At 34.0% G+C, this 18,676-nt stretch overlaps 3 protein-coding genes across 5 annotated transcripts; 1 reads left to right on the forward strand and 2 right to left on the reverse strand.

Annotated features, from left to right (window-relative positions):
* Positions 1 to 230: 230 nt before the first annotated feature.
* LOC132624419 (uncharacterized) lies at positions 231 to 3,721 on the forward strand. The gene is made up of 8 exons (XM_060339203.1): positions 231 to 569; positions 957 to 1,784; positions 2,018 to 2,027; positions 2,252 to 2,261; positions 2,319 to 2,479; positions 2,593 to 2,825; positions 2,920 to 3,024; positions 3,587 to 3,721. Exons 1-8 carry the CDS (start codon positions 231 to 233, stop codon positions 3,719 to 3,721), a joined length of 1,821 nt encoding a protein of 606 aa, XP_060195186.1.
* A 2,631-nt stretch (positions 3,722 to 6,352) lies between these two features.
* Positions 6,353 to 9,190, reverse strand: LOC132624420 (uncharacterized). The gene is made up of 7 exons (XM_060339204.1): positions 8,586 to 9,190; positions 7,749 to 8,302; positions 7,610 to 7,668; positions 7,464 to 7,535; positions 7,010 to 7,396; positions 6,712 to 6,793; positions 6,353 to 6,618 (listed from the first exon to the last, which is right to left on the reverse strand). The coding sequence occupies exons 1-7, from the start codon at positions 9,188 to 9,190 to the stop codon at positions 6,353 to 6,355; spliced, it is 2,025 nt and encodes a 674-aa protein (XP_060195187.1).
* A 2,118-nt stretch (positions 9,191 to 11,308) lies between these two features.
* LOC132621907 (probable protein phosphatase 2C 47) lies at positions 11,309 to 16,784 on the reverse strand. 3 transcript variants are annotated; one of them, XM_060336381.1, is made up of 5 exons: positions 16,300 to 16,784; positions 14,699 to 15,204; positions 13,785 to 13,976; positions 12,944 to 13,149; positions 11,309 to 12,170 (listed from the first exon to the last, which is right to left on the reverse strand). In XM_060336381.1, exons 2-5 carry the CDS (start codon positions 14,909 to 14,911, stop codon positions 11,615 to 11,617), a joined length of 1,167 nt encoding a protein of 388 aa, XP_060192364.1. In that variant the 5' UTR covers positions 14,912 to 15,204; positions 16,300 to 16,784; the 3' UTR covers positions 11,309 to 11,614. The 3 variants fall into 3 exon arrangements, with proteins under 3 accessions (XP_060192364.1, XP_060192365.1, XP_060192362.1); XM_060336382.1 differs by having other exon boundaries at positions 14,699 to 15,209; XM_060336379.1 differs by lacking the exon at positions 16,300 to 16,784 and having other exon boundaries at positions 14,699 to 15,916.
* Between the last annotated feature and the right edge of the window lie 1,892 nt (positions 16,785 to 18,676).

Genomic DNA, 18,676 nt, shown 5'->3' on the forward strand with positions numbered 1-18,676 from the left:
CATTATCTATCATCATTATTATCACGATTCCATCTTCCTTAATCGTTACCCACACAGTGTAGGTAACGAATTTTAATAATTTATTAGAATTTTTTTACTTTCTTTGTTGTATTTCTCTATATTTATTCTTATATTTCATCGTTTTCTTTGTTTCTTTTTTCATTCCTTTTTTTTTTTCTGTTTTCAGCCATTGTTAGAGTCTTTAAAACAAGATCTAATTATCCATTTTAATGGCGGAAAGAGATACTCCAAGTAGGAATACTCGAGGTAGTCCTCATGCTTATGATGGTCCTAGTTTCTCTTTGGGATTTTCACAACAACAACTTCCAATTGCAGGAGAATTTGCTAAAATTGCTGCTGAGAGAAGAAGCAAGAAGATTCATGACCCATCAAGGATGCGTCAACTTCCTCCAACTGAAGTTCCAAAACGGAGCAAGCCAAAAGATGATGTACCAGTAAAAAAAAGTTCTAAAGTTGCTCAACAAAATAAGAGAAATGTTACCAAGCCTTCTTCAGACGTTAAGGGTAAAAATGTTGTTAAAGATGTAGATCTGGAAGAGGATGAACAGGTATTGATGAAATTTTTCGATTTTGTTGTTTTGTATTTCACTATATTTCTGTATATTTCGACATAATTGGATATGCAATTCAGTATATTTTCGTGTATTTAATAAAATCTATATGTGCATCAACTGTAATTTACATCATATACAACATAACTGTGGAAGTTGTTTTTCGTGGTTAATTGTATTTCATTATATTTCTATGTATTTTCACAAGTACATATGTTGACTATTCTGTACTTATTGATTTTAAAAGATGTGTTAGTTGTGTTATGCAATGTTTTTTTTTGTGTGTATATTTTTCTTAGATATGCAATTCAGTATATTTCTTGTGTGTGTCTATGTTTTATACAATTGTTTCAGCCTTAACTTAGTGTTGCATTTTTATTTTAGGATCCTAAATTCTATGTTAGGAGTCATCCTGAAGAGGCTCCATCGATGCAACGGTACACTAATATCGAGGTGTTCAAAGATATCAAGAGTAAGCTAACTGTTGCACAGTTAGAGATCTTTTCCAAGACAATATTTGGGAAATTCCTCGGAATGCAGCACCTGGAGGTTCAAGCACAAATTTTTAGGTGCTTCATGGTAAGAGAGCTCAAGGAGAGCACTTCTGATTGCTTTACAATTGATATAAATGGTACCGTATTGAGATTTACCATGAGAGAATTTTCCCTTATGAGCGGGCTAAATTGTGTAGCCGATGAAGGTGAATTTACATACGATGAGGAAAAATCGAATAGGATTATGGATGATTATTTTGGTGGAACTAGGAGTAAAGTAAAAAGATTGGAGTTCATTGATTGCTTTAAGAATAAGTGTTGGGGAGATAATGATGAGGACGCTGTTAAGTTTGCAATTTTGTTTTTTATAAATACATACATCTTTTGCGGTGAGCCTAGGAAAACGAATATACCAAGGGTTCATTTTGAAGTGGTTGAGGATGGAAGGTATGTAGATTATCCATGGGGAAAAGAAGCTTTTAACGAGTTGATTAGAAGCATCAGCAAGAAGTATTCTGCCACAACACAGTATTATAGGATCCATGGGATGCCACTGGCTATGCAAGTTTGGCTGTATGAGTGTCGTTCAAGAGTTCCATCGTATCTCGCTATTAAATCCGGAAATTCCATTCCAAGAATGTTGAATTGGAGGTCCATCGACAGTCAACCCAAATATAATATTTTGATGGAAGACATTTTTAGAGACGGCAAACAGTCGGTAATATTCGAACACTCTAACTTATTTTTATGTTTTTTCATAGCATTTTATTTTGCAATTATGCCTTACTGATTTTAGTTTGTACTCCACTGTTCTACTGTCGTATTTATTGCTTTTCTGCTGGTTTTTTTCCTGGTTTTTTGTATTTCACTATATTTCGGTGTATTTCCTTTTGCATTTTCACCATACTTTTTAAATTTCACTATATTTCTTTGTATTTCCATGTTTTTCAGTGTTCAAAATGTAAGTGTCAATAGTTTTATAACACACTAATTAAATATTTATTTCACACTAATTAAATACTTATTTTAGTTTGTACTCCACTGTTCTACTGTCGTATTATTGCTTTTCTGCTGGTTTTTTTTCCTGATTTTTTGTATTTCACTATATTTCGGTGTATTTCCTTTTGCATTTTCACCATAATTTTTAAATTTCACTATATTTCTGTGTATTTCTATGTTTTTCAGTGTTCAAAATGTAAGTGTGAATAGTTTTATAACACACTAATTAAATATTTATTTCTTTCTTCTTCAGAGCTATACATGCAAATACAATCCCCACTAGCAGTGAGTTGGAGAGCCTCCAATTGCCCGATGTTGTTGTCTGTCGAGATACAGTAGACAAAAATGTCTTAGTTGATGCCAATGAAGGTACCCAAGTCACAGATATGCCAGTGGATGACTTTGATGATTTCAGTACTACTCCCCCCCCCCCCCCCCCCCACACCTTTCTAAGGGCAAACAACAACAACAGACGAATCAGACAGATTCTCCACCTTCAAAGAGACGCAGACAACTTCATACAACAGCTTCCACATCTAAGAAACAACAAATCCACACCGAACCACAGACAACTGTGAAGAAGAATCACAAGGATCAAAAGGTTGCTCAAAAACCTATTTTACAGAAGTCTGCTTCACCAAAGTTGAATGAACAAATGAATAGACCCCAAAACACCACAGTCCTATGTGATGTCCCTACTAGTTCCATGAAAGAGGAAATGCAATTGCTAAGGAAAGATTTTCAAGTTTTCAAGGAATCAGTAAGTGTTCTTAGTTACGAAACAAAAAATATTTTTGTGTATTTAATTTACTGTTTCTAAACAAATTGAAATACTATTTTTGTTTAAATATTAGGTTGTTGGTGAGTTCATAAGTGAGTTGTCCAAGCTTCGAACTTTCATGGATGACAACTTCAAGAAGCTATTTGAAGCAATCAAGGTGAACAATTCTGCGGACAAGGTAAACGTGTGAAATAGAAATTGAACTAACATTTTTAGACTCTTATTGCGAAATAAAATTTATATTAATTCATTTTTTTATGTGAAGGTTGCCGATAGTGAGGCGCCGGAGCATCAAACTGATGCTGGGCTATAGTTAACGCCTGAAGAAAACTTACGACATGATTCTACCATTCAAACATCTCCTCCGAAACATGATGATGAGTCAATTAAGGTAAAATGAGTTTGTGACGTGAAATCCATCTTTTAAAGTTATGTTGTTGTGCATTGTATGCACAAAAAAGTATATGGTTGCCATGTTCCAGTATTAAATTTTAAAGTTATGTTTTCCTCGGTATTTTCTATTTTACAAACTTTCGTATTTTATGGCGTTTCGTTTGTATTTCACTGGTACAATTGTCTATTTTACAAACTTTTTTTTTTTTTTTTTGTATTTCTATGTATTTCCACCCCCACAGAATCAATCTAATCCTGGCCCTATTTCTGTGTATTTAGTAATTCTCCAACCTTATATTTTTATGTTATGATTTTGTTTTAAATTTTGATTTTTTCTTATTCAAAAGGGTGTTGGACCAAAGTTACATGAGGAAGTTCCAGAAATTGTAGTAACCGCCGGAAATTTAAGAGCAGATACACGTAAAGCTTCATCTGAAGAGATTAATCGGGCGACGAAGGATCTTTCAATTCAACAGAGGTAAATTTTACATTCAATCTTATAGATCTTTTCAAGATACTGCTATACTTAACATTTATTAAATCTCCTTTTTTTTAGGGAATGGTCGCAGAGATGCTCATTGAGTTGCCTCTAGAAACTCGTGTACCAGAAGCAGGTGCGGGAATACAACCCGGGGACATCACTGATCATTCAATTTTAGAGACTCCACACAGGTTCGATGAGAACATTACTAAGTCACAATGGTTGATCCCTGACGAAATGTTACCAAGCCAAATAGGTTCGTCAGGATTATCTGTGTTTCATCAAACTGGTCACAAAGGATTTGTTATGCCAGTAATGTCTGCTGATAAAGGAATACAACAGCCAGTGATTAATGCGGAAGTTGTAATTGCTCAACCAGATGTTATTCCAACTAGGATAGTCAAACCCAGTAAATACTTCAGTTCACCTTACATGACCAATTACGGCTCTGCAGAAGCTTCTGTTCAAGACCCCACACATTCCATATTTGAAAAGAAGCATCCATTTGTTGAAGATCCAATTAATGGCCCGCGAAATACTTCGCTTATTCAACAATACCGGAATTGGCTTGAACAGGATCTACTTCTAAGGCATGATAAAAAGTAAGTTTGAACGTATTTACCTTTTTAATTTATATATTCATTCTTTCAGCAAAGTAAACTGTTCAAAATGAAAATAACTGATTGTTGTTATTTAGAAAGGGTAAGGAAAGCCGTTACAAAAATAATAAGCAAGCTTTGGATCCAGATGACATCAATTTTGGCTTCAATTTTGGTGTGTTACATGTTGACGACAAAAACTGGTTCTATCTCTTATCGATGAATGGACAGTCTTGGAATGATGAGGTGCTATATTTCCCATTCCCTCTTTTCCCATATTTCTCTATATTTCTCTATATTTCCCATATTTCTCGATATTCCTTCTGTGTATTTCTCTATATTTCCTGCATCTTGACTGCATATTTTTCTGCAGAAGCTTGTTTCATTTTTTTAACCAGTATCCATTAGACTAATTTCATTTTTTTACAGCATATTGATGTCATTTTTTACTACTTGCGGAAGAAAGGCAAGTACTACAAGGATAATAGTGTTGACTGTATGTTCTTCTCCAAAATTGATGAAATTCATCGTGCATATGCTAATCCGGAGGGGAACAGTAGTGTTGCCAGTTCGGAGAACGAAATATGCGAGTACATTAACGGGCATAGGATGCTGGCTAATGTGCCATGGCATACAGTTGATTGTGTTCTCATCCCTGTCAACATCAAAGAGGAAAATCAGTGGATCTTGATTATAGTGCCATTCACTGACAGGTATTTCTACTCTTTTAAAAAAAAAAATCATTAAATCTGCATATCTCCATGTATGTTCCTCGTATTTCTATCCTACAAGGTCCGTATGAAATTTAATTTACCAACCTATTAACCGAGCTGATGTAATATTCTTTTACGTGCAGGCGTCTGTACATCTACAACTCATACCGAGCTGCTGGTCATGATGCTGTTGTTAGAAAAGAAATACACAAGATAGCTACCCTATTGCCACATCATCTACATTTGCCTGGATTTTATGAGAAAAAAAAAGGCATCGATTGGATTAACCACCCATCATACAAGGGCAAACAACAGACTGATGACTTTCATGTCATGTATGTGAACGACCTGCCACAACAAGCCTCTGGCAGCATGTATGTCTTTCAACATCAGAGTTCCATTTTTTTTTTTCAAAATTCTCAACCAATAATCATTTTTATTTTTTATTTTTTCAGGGATTGTGGTGTGTATGTTGCCGCATTTGCTGAATACTTTTGTTCTGGACGAGGCGTTCCATCTGAAATTGATGTAGAAACACTACGTAATAGATACGGGGCATTACTATGGGAATACGGATGGCAAAAGGCTGATTTGAATGCCTTCAGTGACAATGAACTGCCGCCAAGACCAGTTAGGCCTGCCATAGATTACAACGCGGTCGACACAGTAGTTGTTAATTAGTCCACTAGGTTTTAATGTTCAATCGTTTTTCACAGTACTGTTTTGCTGACCATTTTTCTACATTTTGTTGTGTTGTTTTGTAAAGAATTGACAAATGACAGTGTTTTTTCATCAATGACTTAACTAATTTCTTTCACGACTATTTTTTGTTTAAGTCTCCCATATTTTTATTTATCGTTTAATGAAAACAGCCTCTGGTGTATTTTCAATATATTCCAATGTTATATACCCACTCTTCAATTCGACAAATTATTCCAGGTGAACTGGAATACTCTTACAACTGGAATACTCTTACATTTTGAACACTAAAATACAGAGAAATACACAGAAATATAGTAAAATGTAAAAAAAAATATAGTGAAAATGCAAAAGGAAATACACCGAAATATAGTGAAATACAAAAAATCAGTGTTGTATTCCAGCACCTGCTTCTGGTTATTCCAGTCCTAATGCAACTTAATATTTCTTAAACATTTCACTTATTTTTCATTTTAATGTCCGTTAACACCGAATTGTATGCAATATTATTATGAAAATAAAGGACAAAAATTACAGAATACAACGATGAACCAAAAATTTCTTTATTTAATATTTTTGGGGATAAGGTATTTAAAAAAAAAACAATTACAATCTAAACATCTACTTCTTACGTGACTCATTGGAACAAGAACGTCTATTGTGACCAAGACATCCACAAGTACTACAAGCATTCCTACGTTTACCAATCATCGTCTCCATTAATGGTTTATCTCGCTTTTTCTTTGGCCTTCCCGGGGGTCTCTTGTATCTTGGTGGCAAAACAACTTCATCGCTTATGTGTTTGGGAATATTCCACTCAGTCTCGTCAGGCAGAGGATCCACAGGCACATCATACGTCTTAATCACTGTCTTTGGTTTGAATAGGTCTGAACAATATTCATAAGGCATAAGACTTTTACTCTTCAATACAGCCCATGCATGTGGACATGGTATCTCGTCCATTTAGAACATCCGACAACTGCATGTTTTCTTTTTAAGATCAATTATGAATCGTCTTGCCTCATCATTTACGGTATACACATATTCAGTTGATGGTTCAACCTAATCAAGATGAAATGTGTCAGACCAGAATACATTGAATATTAACAACAATAAGTAATATGAAATACATGGAAATATACAATCCAAACAGAATTACTTAATATGAAATACATGGAAATATACAATCCAAACAGAATTACTTAAGTACCTTCTAAATATGCTGAAATATATTGAAATATATGTAGGCAGACTTCAACAAAATAAACAGTAACATACCGTCATACGTAGAGATTTACATTCGTTTATTGATAATAATTGCTGGAATGCTTTCCCAAGTGTTGTGAATGTGTATGTACCGTTCCTCCTATTAGTGCAATTCCATCTCCCAAACATCTTCCTCACTTCTTCAAGAAAATCGAAAACCGGCAACTCTCTTGCTGCTACCAATTTTCCATTAATACATTCGGCTATATTTGACGTCATTGTCCATCCTCTGTTAACGGGTGAATACAGTCGAGCCCACTTTTCCCTTCCAGCATCCTCCAAGTACTCTTTTACCAGAAAATCAACCTTCTCAATCTTCTCCATCAACTTATCAAACTCAGCTTGTGTGTATGCTTTTGCAAGTGCATAGAATACAGGACTCAATACTTCACCATTCGACTTGTATTTCGTGGTCACATTTTTCCATAAATGCCAAATGTGGCACAGTTGGATACACTCTACTCACCGCCTTAATGATGCTCTCATGTCTGTCTGATACAACACACATGTTATCCCTATTCCCATAAGCTTGTTTGAACTGCTCAAAGAACCAAGTCCAAGACTTATCGTTCTCTTAATCTATTACACCATACGCCAATGGTAGAATATTACCTGCACATACATGTTTTTGTGTAATATTACAGTGAAATATAGCATAAAGCATATTGGAACTACATTAGAAATATAATGAAATACAACGAAATATACCAAAAACAGAAAAAAAAATGTATTTAAACATTTTGGCATCTACCTGCACCATCCAACGTGCTGGCCGATACAAAAGTACCGTTATATGTAGTTTTAAGGTGGGAACCATCTACTACAACTATTGGTCTACAACACTCGAAGCCTTTTATGAACGCTTTAAGTGTTATAAACAAATACAAGAACTCGTTTTGTTGTGATATGTGCATTCTCACATGTGATCCAGGGTATGTTTTATCCAATATGTAGACATATCCCGGTAACTTCTTGTATGATTCTGTTGGTTCCCCTCTTAATTCATTCATTGCCTTTTCTCTAGCCCTCCATGCCGTCATATAAGAAACATCAACGCCATACTCATTTTTTACGTCGTCTACTATATCACCAGGTGTATATTTCCTCTTGTGATTTGCTATTTTTGGCTTAACAACTGACGCACCAATCAACCAACTTGTTACTTGCCTTTGGGAATACACTTTGTCCTTCAATGGACACGTATGTTCGTCATGAAAAGATCTCACTCTGAACATTTCAGAGTTCGCTATACTTGAAGCTCTGAATTTCCAACGACAATCAGTTAAACAACATACCAGAGTGTAACTACATAAACCAATACAAGAAAAGAACAATCAGATTGAAGTTTCAAACACATACAACATCCTAAATACATTGTCTATATGTACTGAAATAGTTAGATAATGGAATTAAATAATTCAAACAGTTCGTATTTCACTGTATTTAATTAAATCCAACTGAAATGTAATGGCAATCCAACAGTTTACGTCACTGTATTTCAATGCATTTCTTAGTATATTTCACTATATTTCATATACATTTCATAGTATATTTCAATGTATTTCATATTTTTAGGTGACTAACATACCTTACGGCATTCGACCTCTCTGTCCTGAAATTGAATCTTTTGCGAATTGCATAATTCGCCATAACATTCTTCAGAGTGTCCTTATCTTTGTAGATTTGATCAACAAAAACATCTTTATGTTCCTTGTTCGAAATTATCAAGTCATCGTTGTTTTGAAATAAAACAACAGCCTTAGCACAATCCGACGCATCCAAATCATTTGAATCAACTACGTTTATAGCATACATATAATCATTAAATTCAAGTTGAAACATATCGTCTCCAACTGCAGATTCGCCGGACATAAAATTCTCAAGATCATTATCAGTTATGCTAACGCACAACGGATATGCTTCAAATCCCCTGTTTTCTCTCTTAAGCTCAACATACACCCTTACTCCCATATTGTTGCGTATTTCAATTGGCATGTTGTCTCCTTCAACAACATATTTTATTGATATCGTTTTCCTGCTAATATCAACACCTAACTGAATTGCTATAGTTTCAACCAAATCACCGTATGAACAATAATCTTTGAAGACAACTGCGTCTAGTTTGTAATCAACAAAACAATTCTGTTCATTCCAAAAACCGGAGTGTCTGATCACTGTTGTTATGCTTGACATGTTTCGTTTTGATAATTCAACAAAACTAGAAGAACAATGACTGCATTGGAAAAAAAAATCATCGTTCCAATCACAGAAAATTGAATAAAAAAAAAATCACACAAATCATTGAAAATTTGAAACATACCTTTTGTAGAATCTGAAATACAAATCTGATCTTCACTAAAATTCCATATATACACTCGTCCTTATCTTATTGAGTGTATTTCAACTTGATTTTGAAGAATTCGAATGTAGAAAACAGAGCTCAAAGAGATTTTTCTGTAGTTGGATCTTTTTAGATCTTCAGTATTTTTTTGAATTCAAAAAGTTTTGATTGTGATAAAGGTGGAGAGAGATACGTAATCTGTTATGGAAGAACATTCATTACGCGTGATTAATAGACAGATTTTAACTGAATCCCTGAATTTAAAAAAAAAAAATCTTTTCCATAAATACGGCCTAATTTTACTCAGCAGTGTCGGACGTTCCGTGTATTTCACTATATTTCAAAAAAATGAAATACACGCGTTTCAACTAAAAAATCAGCTACGCTTAGTAAATAACAATTTTATAGCTATTTCTTGTTAGAAGCTACTAAAAGGTAGCTATTTATGTAAGTTTTACAAAAAAAATGGACAATTCGTACAACTGTCCTTACTTTGGGGTGGTCTTTAATTTTGTCCCTCAAATTTAAAATCCTTTACTTTTATCTTATAAAAATTCCTTAATTCTGGGTTTAAATCCCTGCTCAGTCAAAAATAAATACAATAATCGCGAGATAGAGTTTGGATTTGCAAGGCAGAATTTTGCAAAACCCTCCCTTACATGAAAAACTCTGCTTGTAGATTTTTGCATGCAAAATTCTGCTTTGCGAATCCAAACTTCTACCTTGCGAAATTCCTTTTTTTTTTTTTATTGAGATGGGTTCAAACCTAGAACCTTGGGGTATTACGCAAAGGACAAAAATTAAAGACCACCAATTTGAGGGGTAAAAATTAAAGACCAGTGCTTTTGAAGGGTAATCCGTGTAAAAAAAAAGTTTGCAGTTTTAAGTTTCTTTTCATGACGCTAGATTGATTTGAAAAAAGAGAGAAATAAAATTAGGGAATTGCTATTGACATTAACCGGGGAGGGGGTTACGTTTTTGTGTGATATGTCCACCGAAGGCAAGTTTTCTTTGGCTTTACTTGGTAATTAATTTTTATGCTAAAAATACATAATGCACTTTTTAACATTGTGTGGTTATGTGAAGTTCTCTTTTGTCATTTAGGAACCACTATAATAACAATAGACTTTACCCCAGTTTGTGGGGAGGTAGAGAGACTGTTTAGGAAGAGTCTTTGGCTCGAGTAAGGCATATCAGAGCAAAATTAAAATTCATTCAAAATTAGTCTCTTATAAAATAAGTTTCATTGAGAGATTACAAATTCTTTTGTCTCCCTTTTTATGCTATGTTTGTAGTTCAAAAGGAAGAAGATACTAGAAAAATGATCTAAAAGTTGGGCAGATTGGACCGGTCATGTTTTTATGGATTAATTTTGTCACCCCTTACTACACTTTCTTCACCAGTTTTATGTTGATTTATATATAACTATTGAGTTTTTCTACATCTCAATTTAGGTTAAAAAGATGTGAAAGTATGTTTATCTCAACAGGAATCGTGCATTCTAAAGAGTGAAGTGAGAGAGAAGGAATGTGATGTGGTCATTTTAAGTTTTGTCGAACAAATGATATTCCTGTAGTTCAACTAAAACGAAAGAAAAACTCGTAGTTTTATACAAGACCCATTTGTTTTAAAATAAAAAATGGATTTGATACAATTGAACACAATCTAAGAAATGTCCGAAAGAGAAATGATCTATGAATTTAACTTTATACTGTAACTGTTCATTTTAAAACTACTAATGCGCTGAGGCTTCATTACTCTAAGTATGCGCATTGACAGAAGATTCACTGGTACAAGTGAGTAGGTTTGAGTGATCTGTTATGCTTGTGCTTTTGGCAAGTTAATCAAACATGGAAGCCATTTAACAAAAATGCAGAAAGACCTCTATTTCTCCTTTTCACACATTGTCACATACATTACCAAGAGAATGCATCTTGTTTGCAGAGTAAGTGCTCAGCTTTACAATCATATTGTAGAGAACGGAAACTTTTAACTTTTCTTCATAGATTATTGTCAGTCCCTTCACAAGAGCAGACCGAACCCCTTTGGCTATGAATACATCTTATAATGATAATCAGCACATAACATTTGAAGAAATATAGTAACAGAAAAAAGAAGACAAAGATCAAGTTCTTGGAGGCTCCAAGGTTACAGAAGCTCCGTGTTTTCTCATCACAATCAATTTGAACCATGGACAGCAGAAACTCGGAAAAATTGCTGACCATGGTGTTTGCTATGCTAATTTATATCTATACAAACAGTTATCAGACTCTCCTTCATATGTCACTCAACACCCCCTTTAAAAGATCCAGCCCCTCAGCTGATATACTTCTCCTCCTTGTAGTTCTTGGTATTTCAATTCGAGGTGGTGGATCATGAGAGAAGCAGATTACAACAACTGTTAGATTATCACAACAGTTACGCTTTAATGCCTCCTTGACAAGAAATTTTGAGCATTTCTCGGGATCATTATGCAGCATGAGCTCCTTTCTTACGATTGTTACTGCATATTGGCTACTCATGACATCCCATAAGCCATCGCACCCAATTATCAAGAATTCATCCTCTTCTGACAGGACCACTTCTTCGAACTCTGGCTCTGAGCTTAATGGGCCCTTTGAACCTTTGGCACCCTTTATGTGCCAGTCACCCAGCGCTCGTGCAACTGACAGTTGCCCATTCAGGTAGCCATCAAAAATTACGCCCCCTAGTTTCTCAATTCTCAATTTCTCGGAAGTAGCGTTTGGTTTGTGGTCTTTTGACAATTCAATTGCTCTTCCGCGCTTCCCTAGTACAGCTCGAGAGTCCCCAGCATTAGCTATTAGCATGGTCCTGTTTATTCCAACAATATATAATTAAACAATTTGAGAGAACTAAGTGGGGTATGCAGGAAAGATAAATGTAAATTAATACATAAAGGAGTAATATAAGTCCAAATGTGTCTTCGTAAGTGCAAATCAGAACTAAAAATGTGAAAGATATGTAATATAGAATTAGTCTGAAGGCCAAAATCAATAGGAAGACCATTTTTACGCGATAGAGGTAACATTTCAAACCAGTAATGCAATCCATTCGGTCATGATTTTAAACAACATAAAGGCCTATGCACGTGTTCAAAATACTCTTCTCGAATCAAACAAAGGCCTTGTCAGCTGTAAACTAAGCAGAGTACAATTTGGAGAATTCCTTGAAAAACTTGCAAAATCCACATGCCCAAAGTAAAAGTGGACAAACATGAGGCCATCTATGTTTGCCTTACGAAGCTAATGAAGCAAACAGCACCAAACAAGTATTGTGAATTGATTTTTTGGCCATATGTCTACTTAGACATGAGCAACGTTTAGTTCATTATAAGGAGAAACAATGAGTATCATCAACTTCTCTTGCAATTTTCCAAGTTGACTCTATTTCATTATCGACAATTAGACATTCCCCTATCTGATGAACTTCGGGAGTAGGTTTTTGGTGGTGCCTTTCCTTTTTGGTACAACGGTATTCTACTACACTGTTTGGGGACAGTGATGGCTTCAGTACTTGTTGCTCCCTTCTGACATGAGGAATTAGAACTTAGGACTGGACTACGCAAAAGGAGATCAATATCTTACCGTCCTAAAATAAGTGCGATTAGAGCAGTTGTTCCAGAGGTTCTATCGAGAGTCTTCGTATCAGCTAGCTCATTATCGGCTTTCTGAAAAGCATTCCTGACAGCTTTTTTAACCATCGATGGGAAATGGGAATCCTCTAAAATAAATTCAAGGAGATTCTTTTGAGTGAATGATGCAGCATCAACGCCACCGTGCCCATCAAACACCTGGGGGTAAAAAACTAACAATCAGACTAGTAATATCATCAAAATCCAAGGAATTGACTCTTCAAGTTAGCGCATTTCTAGTTGATATCATACAACTACCAAAAACTAGATAGAGATCATTCAAATCAAAATAATACGGTGTACAGTATTAAAAAGTAACAGTGCTCATTTTTCAGCTTTCTATTTTAAGAACCTGTTTGGATGGGCTTAAACAAAGCAGCTTATAAGCTGGAAACAGCCTATAAGCCAAAAAAAAATAAGTTGGGGTAGTCCAACTTATTTTTTACCCCAACTTATTTTTTTGGCTTATAAGCTGCTTTGGATAAGCTAAACTAAACGGGCCCAATTAATTTTTTGGGCTTATTTTAAGCACAAAATGGCTTTAAGCTGGCCAGCCAAACACTCAAAAAAACTGAAAACAGCTTATAGGCAACTTATAAGCCAATCCAAACGGGCTCTAAATATTGAAATTTAAAATTTTATGACTAGTACTAGAATTCAATACTAGACGTTCAAAGAGCCCAGTGACATCGGGTTGTATCAGTCAAGAGGCATGTTTTGACTTTACATACAGAATGTAATTTTCAACAAATGTATGTGGTACTTCAATTTGAATGAAATAAGAAACTACATACACCATAATATGCTCCTTGTGAAAGAAGACCTTTGGACTCAACATGTTCCCGAAGATTATCAACACGGATATGTTCATCTTCCATGTATTGTTTGGGTCCCATCTCAGAGTAGCTTCCTGAGCGAAAGATGGGTACATAAGCACAATTGTCACTCGATGGTGATTTCAGACCGATCATTACTGTATTTGGTTCCTACAGATTTATAAGACAAATACAACTTTCAATTAGCAAGTAGCATAAACACACACTGCCAGATGAAAAGCCTCTCCAGCTAAACAACCTACAAGGGTATATGCTCGCAAAACAGTCATCGCTCACAGATTCATAATATGAAGATATGCAAGGCAATTTGTGCAATGCAAATAAATGACAGCTTATGAATCATGGTGTGACCTACAAAGTCATCGTTGGCATAATCACAGTATTTAAATCATAAATAAAGCTAGAAACAGCCGGCAGATGTTAGAAAAAACTTTTAAAAGTTTACAAGAGCAAATCAGGCTATTCATGAAGAACAATGTCTATAGTTGGATCTCATTTTCACTACTAGAATCAGACACTGCTGTTAGTAAGTAATTAGGATTGCCACTAGTGATGGTGAATAATGACCAGGAACCACCCTGCATATCTGATCCAATTTTCCTCCTTTCTTTAACTTTCAAATAGTCTATTTCCACAATAGGAATGAGCTATACAAGCCTCATAGATCACCTCAAGCAATTAATACAGGATATAACTTCAGTACATAACATACATCACAGAGACTGAGGCAAACAAAAGGACTTGGCCATTGTTACTAATTGAATTACTTGAAGACCTGCAAGCACAATACTCTCAGTTTTAAGAAAAAATCAAGCAAAGACCAAACTATAATGATTTGGCAAAATATGTCTTTTGAAATTAGATCCACTTACCAATGCAGAAGTACCAGCCAAGCTTGCTTGGCTAATACAATGCCTCATTCCTGGATTATTTCTTGGTGGCTTCCCTACATTTGGCTGACTCAAACAATCAGTTTCCTCCTGATTTTCTTCAATTGCTGACATATTTCCCTTACAAAAACCATTCTCTATTTCCCCATTACAGGGTGACATATTGGTCCCTGGAGCCATCATTATTCCTTCCATTTACTCCATCAAACATACAACAGATCCCTTATTTTGTAACCCTTTAAGCAGAAATATCAGCTCAAAAGTGTACATTTCCTTTCATGATTTATTTTTGTATTATATTTTCTTGGTTTTGAGGCTTGATCACATGGACAGCTCTGTGACAGTTCCTTGATCCCAGCTCAGAAACACCACAAGAACCCACATTTTTAGGCAGAAAACCAGTATGACAGACACTTCTTTGGAATTCAGAAACAAGCAAAGTCACCCACATGCCAAGATTTGAACTTTATCCAAATGGTATATAAGATCTGGACTAAGGAAAGGATACGAGTTTTTAACAAACAAGATTAAGCATGATCAAAGCAAAAACAAGAAACTAAGTAAAATCAAAAGCATTGTAATTTTGTAAGTAAGGAAAAAAGAATAGAGTTTTAGATGAATGTATATGGATAATAGAGTGGCGATCCCAGCTTTGAGCTTTCTGATGGCCGGCTTTGTAGGCTATGGGGATTGAGAGATTGGGTTTGTTACACGTGGGACAGTTATTGGATGGCAGGTATTTTAGTTGACCGCTCAAAATGCCTTGTGTTTTGTCATATATGGTTCACCAAGAAAAGAAAATGATCAAAATGGTACTTGATGTATGGGCTTTGGTTTTAATTGGTCCTTAATGTATAAACATGAAAGAAATGGTTCTTAGTGGATTAAAAAAAGTGATCAGTTTGGTCATAAGTCATATAAGTAAAGATAATAGCTACTTTTGTTGTTAAAATATACGAGGCCCTCGGTATGTGCATTGCGTGTGAGCTATCAAACTACAAAATAAAGATACCTTAGCTTCTTGTATTGTTCCATCCGATTTCAGAATCATATCAAAATTCCTAATCCTAAGTTGAAAGAGCCATGAGAAAAAATTTGATGCAAGGATAGGGCTTGAAGAAAGTTGAAAATTTATGGTGAATAAATTTAATAGAGTATTGAAGGAAGGCTAAAATGATTTCGATTGAGCTGAGTAAGTTGTGTATGGAGGAATATGTCAATGACCTCAATTTATCTAACAACAAAAATAATGATTCTCTTTACTTATATAATTTAAGACCAAAATTATCACTTTTTGGAATTTATTAAGGACCATTTTGATTATTTTCTCACCAAGAACAACCCTTTGCTTTCCACCCAGCTATGAATTTGCGTTATGCTTATGAGAAATATACAAGTATAACTAGAAAAAATAATAAGTAAATCTGATGTGTGAATATCTTGCTCCTATTATAGATGAAAAATTAATTTCACTACAACAGAATTTTGTTGGTCTTGAAGCAATGCTTTTGAGTTTTGACTTGTTTCATTCAAGATAAAATAGTTACTCCACAAGATGACAATATAGCATGACTTAAACCAACCTTGAATAAGTTGTTAAGTCCAGGATTTCATTCACCAGAACATGTCTTCCAATGCTTTGCTTTGAAATGAATGTGTTGCAGTACTAATAATCTTTTCTCCTTGTCCCAACACTTCTTTTCCATGCATATCTATACCACTCTTTTAACTGTATAACATCTGTATTAGAAGGAATATAATTCAGACAAAAATTTATTGGCGCTCAATAGTTATACCGAATCATATTAGTTAATCATGATTAAGTGATATATGAAAATAAAGCTATACATTAAGTAATCATGATAAAGTGATAAAAATATATATAATAAACTCATGTCAATATTTGTAATTAGTTTGGTATAAAATTGGATTCCATCAATTCACACACTGGTTGGCCTTTTAAGTAACACATTAGGTGGCCTTACTAGAGGAATTTTTTTTTTTTTTTTTTTTTTTTTGGATCTTATACTACTTGCGTTAAATAAAACTATTTCTCAGAACACTTTATAGCATTGACCTATGTTTCAAAGACAAAAGACTCTAAACCGTACATTAAGCAGTTTTTGTTAGACCTTTTTCTCTTTCTCCATTTAGAAAAAAGACTAGCAATACATGTCAGGTGTGAATATGTCTATTCACTTTAATTAATCAGTCTTTAAAGTTTATATTTTGAAAATAAATTTTAAAAATATTCTAATTGTTATTATATATAGTAACATATAAAGAATGTATTTTATGTATATCACTTTAGTTATAATTAAACAATAGAGTTGATGGAATTAAGTCTTTGAGATGGAAAGAATCAAACTTTTTCTCATTATCATGACAATGAAAGTTGTTCATCGATGTAAAAGAAAATTAGTAAATATATGTAGGAAAATTAATATTTTGATTCTAAGTTTTTTCTTTTAAATTCTTTAATATTTTATATGAAAAGTGAACAAATTAAAGTGCACGGAGGAAATAAATTTCTTTAGGAGAATTAAAATTGAACTGCATATATCTATACATGAGAAGAGAATAAATATTCAGCTAGAACACGAAAAGTCAAAAGTGAACAAGTAAAAGTGCACGGAGGAAATAAATGTGTTGGAGAATTAAATTTGAAGTGCATACGTTTATACATGAGAAGAGAATAAATATTAAGTATTATAACACATGTCTACACGGGATATAAAAATAATTGGATAAAGTGTACAAGTTATACAACTCATGGTACAAGAATTTAATGCGGGTACAAAGCTAGGCAACGCGAGAAGAGCGGGGAGAATCACGCAGAAGGGGCTGGCCATTAATTTCCATGGAATTAATGAGTGAACATTTGTGTGTTCTTATTATTAATTTTACCCTTTTTGAAGGTTATTGAGACTTACACCAATAAATATGAATATTATGGTAAAATATATACTTTGTCTGTCCCATATTACTTTTCACGTTCGCTTTTGCACGCCCCTTAAGAAATCAGAAGTAAAAGATGTATCTTACTATCTTACCCCTATCTCTTTCCAATAAATACATTCTAATCAAAATGGACTACTTTCAAGAACATTTATTACTAAGGGTAAGATGGAAAAGATTTAATTAATTTTATCTTGATTTTGTAAATGAACAAGTAATTTAGACATATATTTTTAGTAATGTGGCCAAGTAATGGGACGGAGAGGATAAGATGTGAAAGATTTAATTAATTTTATCTTGGTTCTGTAAATGAACAAGTAATTTGGACATATATTTTTAATAATGTTGAGTACTTCATTTATGAACAAGTAAAAGTGCACGGACGTAATTTTATCTTGGTTTTGTGAATGAACAAGTAATTTAGACATATTTCTATTTTTAGTAATGTGGTCAAGTAATATGGGACAGAGAGGATAAGATGTAAAAGATTTAATTAATTTTATCTTGGTTCTGTAAAGGAACAAGTAATTTGGACATATATTTTTAGTAATGTTGAGTACTTCATTTATGAACAAGTAAAAATGCACGGACGAAATAATATGTGTCAGACAATTAAAATTGAAGTGCATACTTGTATACATGAGCAGAGAATAAATATTTAGTAAAAAAGTAGTTTAGTTATGTGGCCAAATAATATGGAATGGAGGGAGTACTTCATTTATTAATTCTTAAAGAACTTGAAAAGTAAAAAAATCAACAAGTATAAGTGCGAGAGGAAATAAATGTGTCGGAGAATTAAATTTGAAGTGCATATGTGTATACATGAGAAGAGATAAATATTCAGTACTATGACATATGACCACATAGGATAAAAAAGTAGTTGGTTGAAATGTACAATTTATATAGCTTGTGGTGCAAATTTCTATTGCTCTGCTAGTCCTCTCTTCACATTTAGATATATTAGAAAGAGAAAAGAAGAAAAATAGAAAATAGAAAAATAGA

The sequence above is a fragment of the Lycium barbarum genome, chromosome 12 (assembly GCF_019175385.1).
Source record: "Lycium barbarum isolate Lr01 chromosome 12, ASM1917538v2, whole genome shotgun sequence".
Taxonomy (NCBI): domain Eukaryota; kingdom Viridiplantae; phylum Streptophyta; class Magnoliopsida; order Solanales; family Solanaceae; genus Lycium; species Lycium barbarum.

Excerpts from the sequence above, each read along its gene's own strand:
- LOC132624419 (XM_060339203.1), top strand. The coding sequence starts at position 231 with ATGGCGGAAAGAGATACTCCAAGTAGGAATACTCGAGGTAGTCCTCAT. Across the intron at positions 2,480-2,592 it reads GGATGACTTTGATGATTTCA|CTTCCACATCTAAGAAACAA; the intron begins GTACTACTCCCC and ends TTCATACAACAG. Across the intron at positions 2,826-2,919 it reads TTCAAGTTTTCAAGGAATCA|GTTGTTGGTGAGTTCATAAG; the intron begins GTAAGTGTTCTT and ends TTTAAATATTAG.
- LOC132624420 (XM_060339204.1), bottom strand. The coding sequence starts at position 9,190 with ATGTCAAGCATAACAACAGTGATCAGACACTCCGGTTTTTGGAATGAA. Across the intron at positions 8,303-8,585 it reads GAGAGGTCGAATGCCGTAAG|TTACACTCTGGTATGTTGTT; the intron begins GTATGTTAGTCA and ends TGGTTTATGTAG. Across the intron at positions 7,397-7,463 it reads ATGAGAGCATCATTAAGGCG|TCGAATGGTGAAGTATTGAG; the intron begins GTGAGTAGAGTG and ends ACGAAATACAAG.
- LOC132621907 (XM_060336381.1), bottom strand. The coding sequence starts at position 14,911 with ATGGAAGGAATAATGATGGCTCCAGGGACCAATATGTCACCCTGTAAT. Across the intron at positions 13,977-14,698 it reads TGGCTGGTACTTCTGCATTG|GAACCAAATACAGTAATGAT; the intron begins GTAAGTGGATCT and ends ATAAATCTGTAG. Across the intron at positions 13,150-13,784 it reads CACAAGGAGCATATTATGGT|GTGTTTGATGGGCACGGTGG; the intron begins GTATGTAGTTTC and ends TTTTACCCCCAG.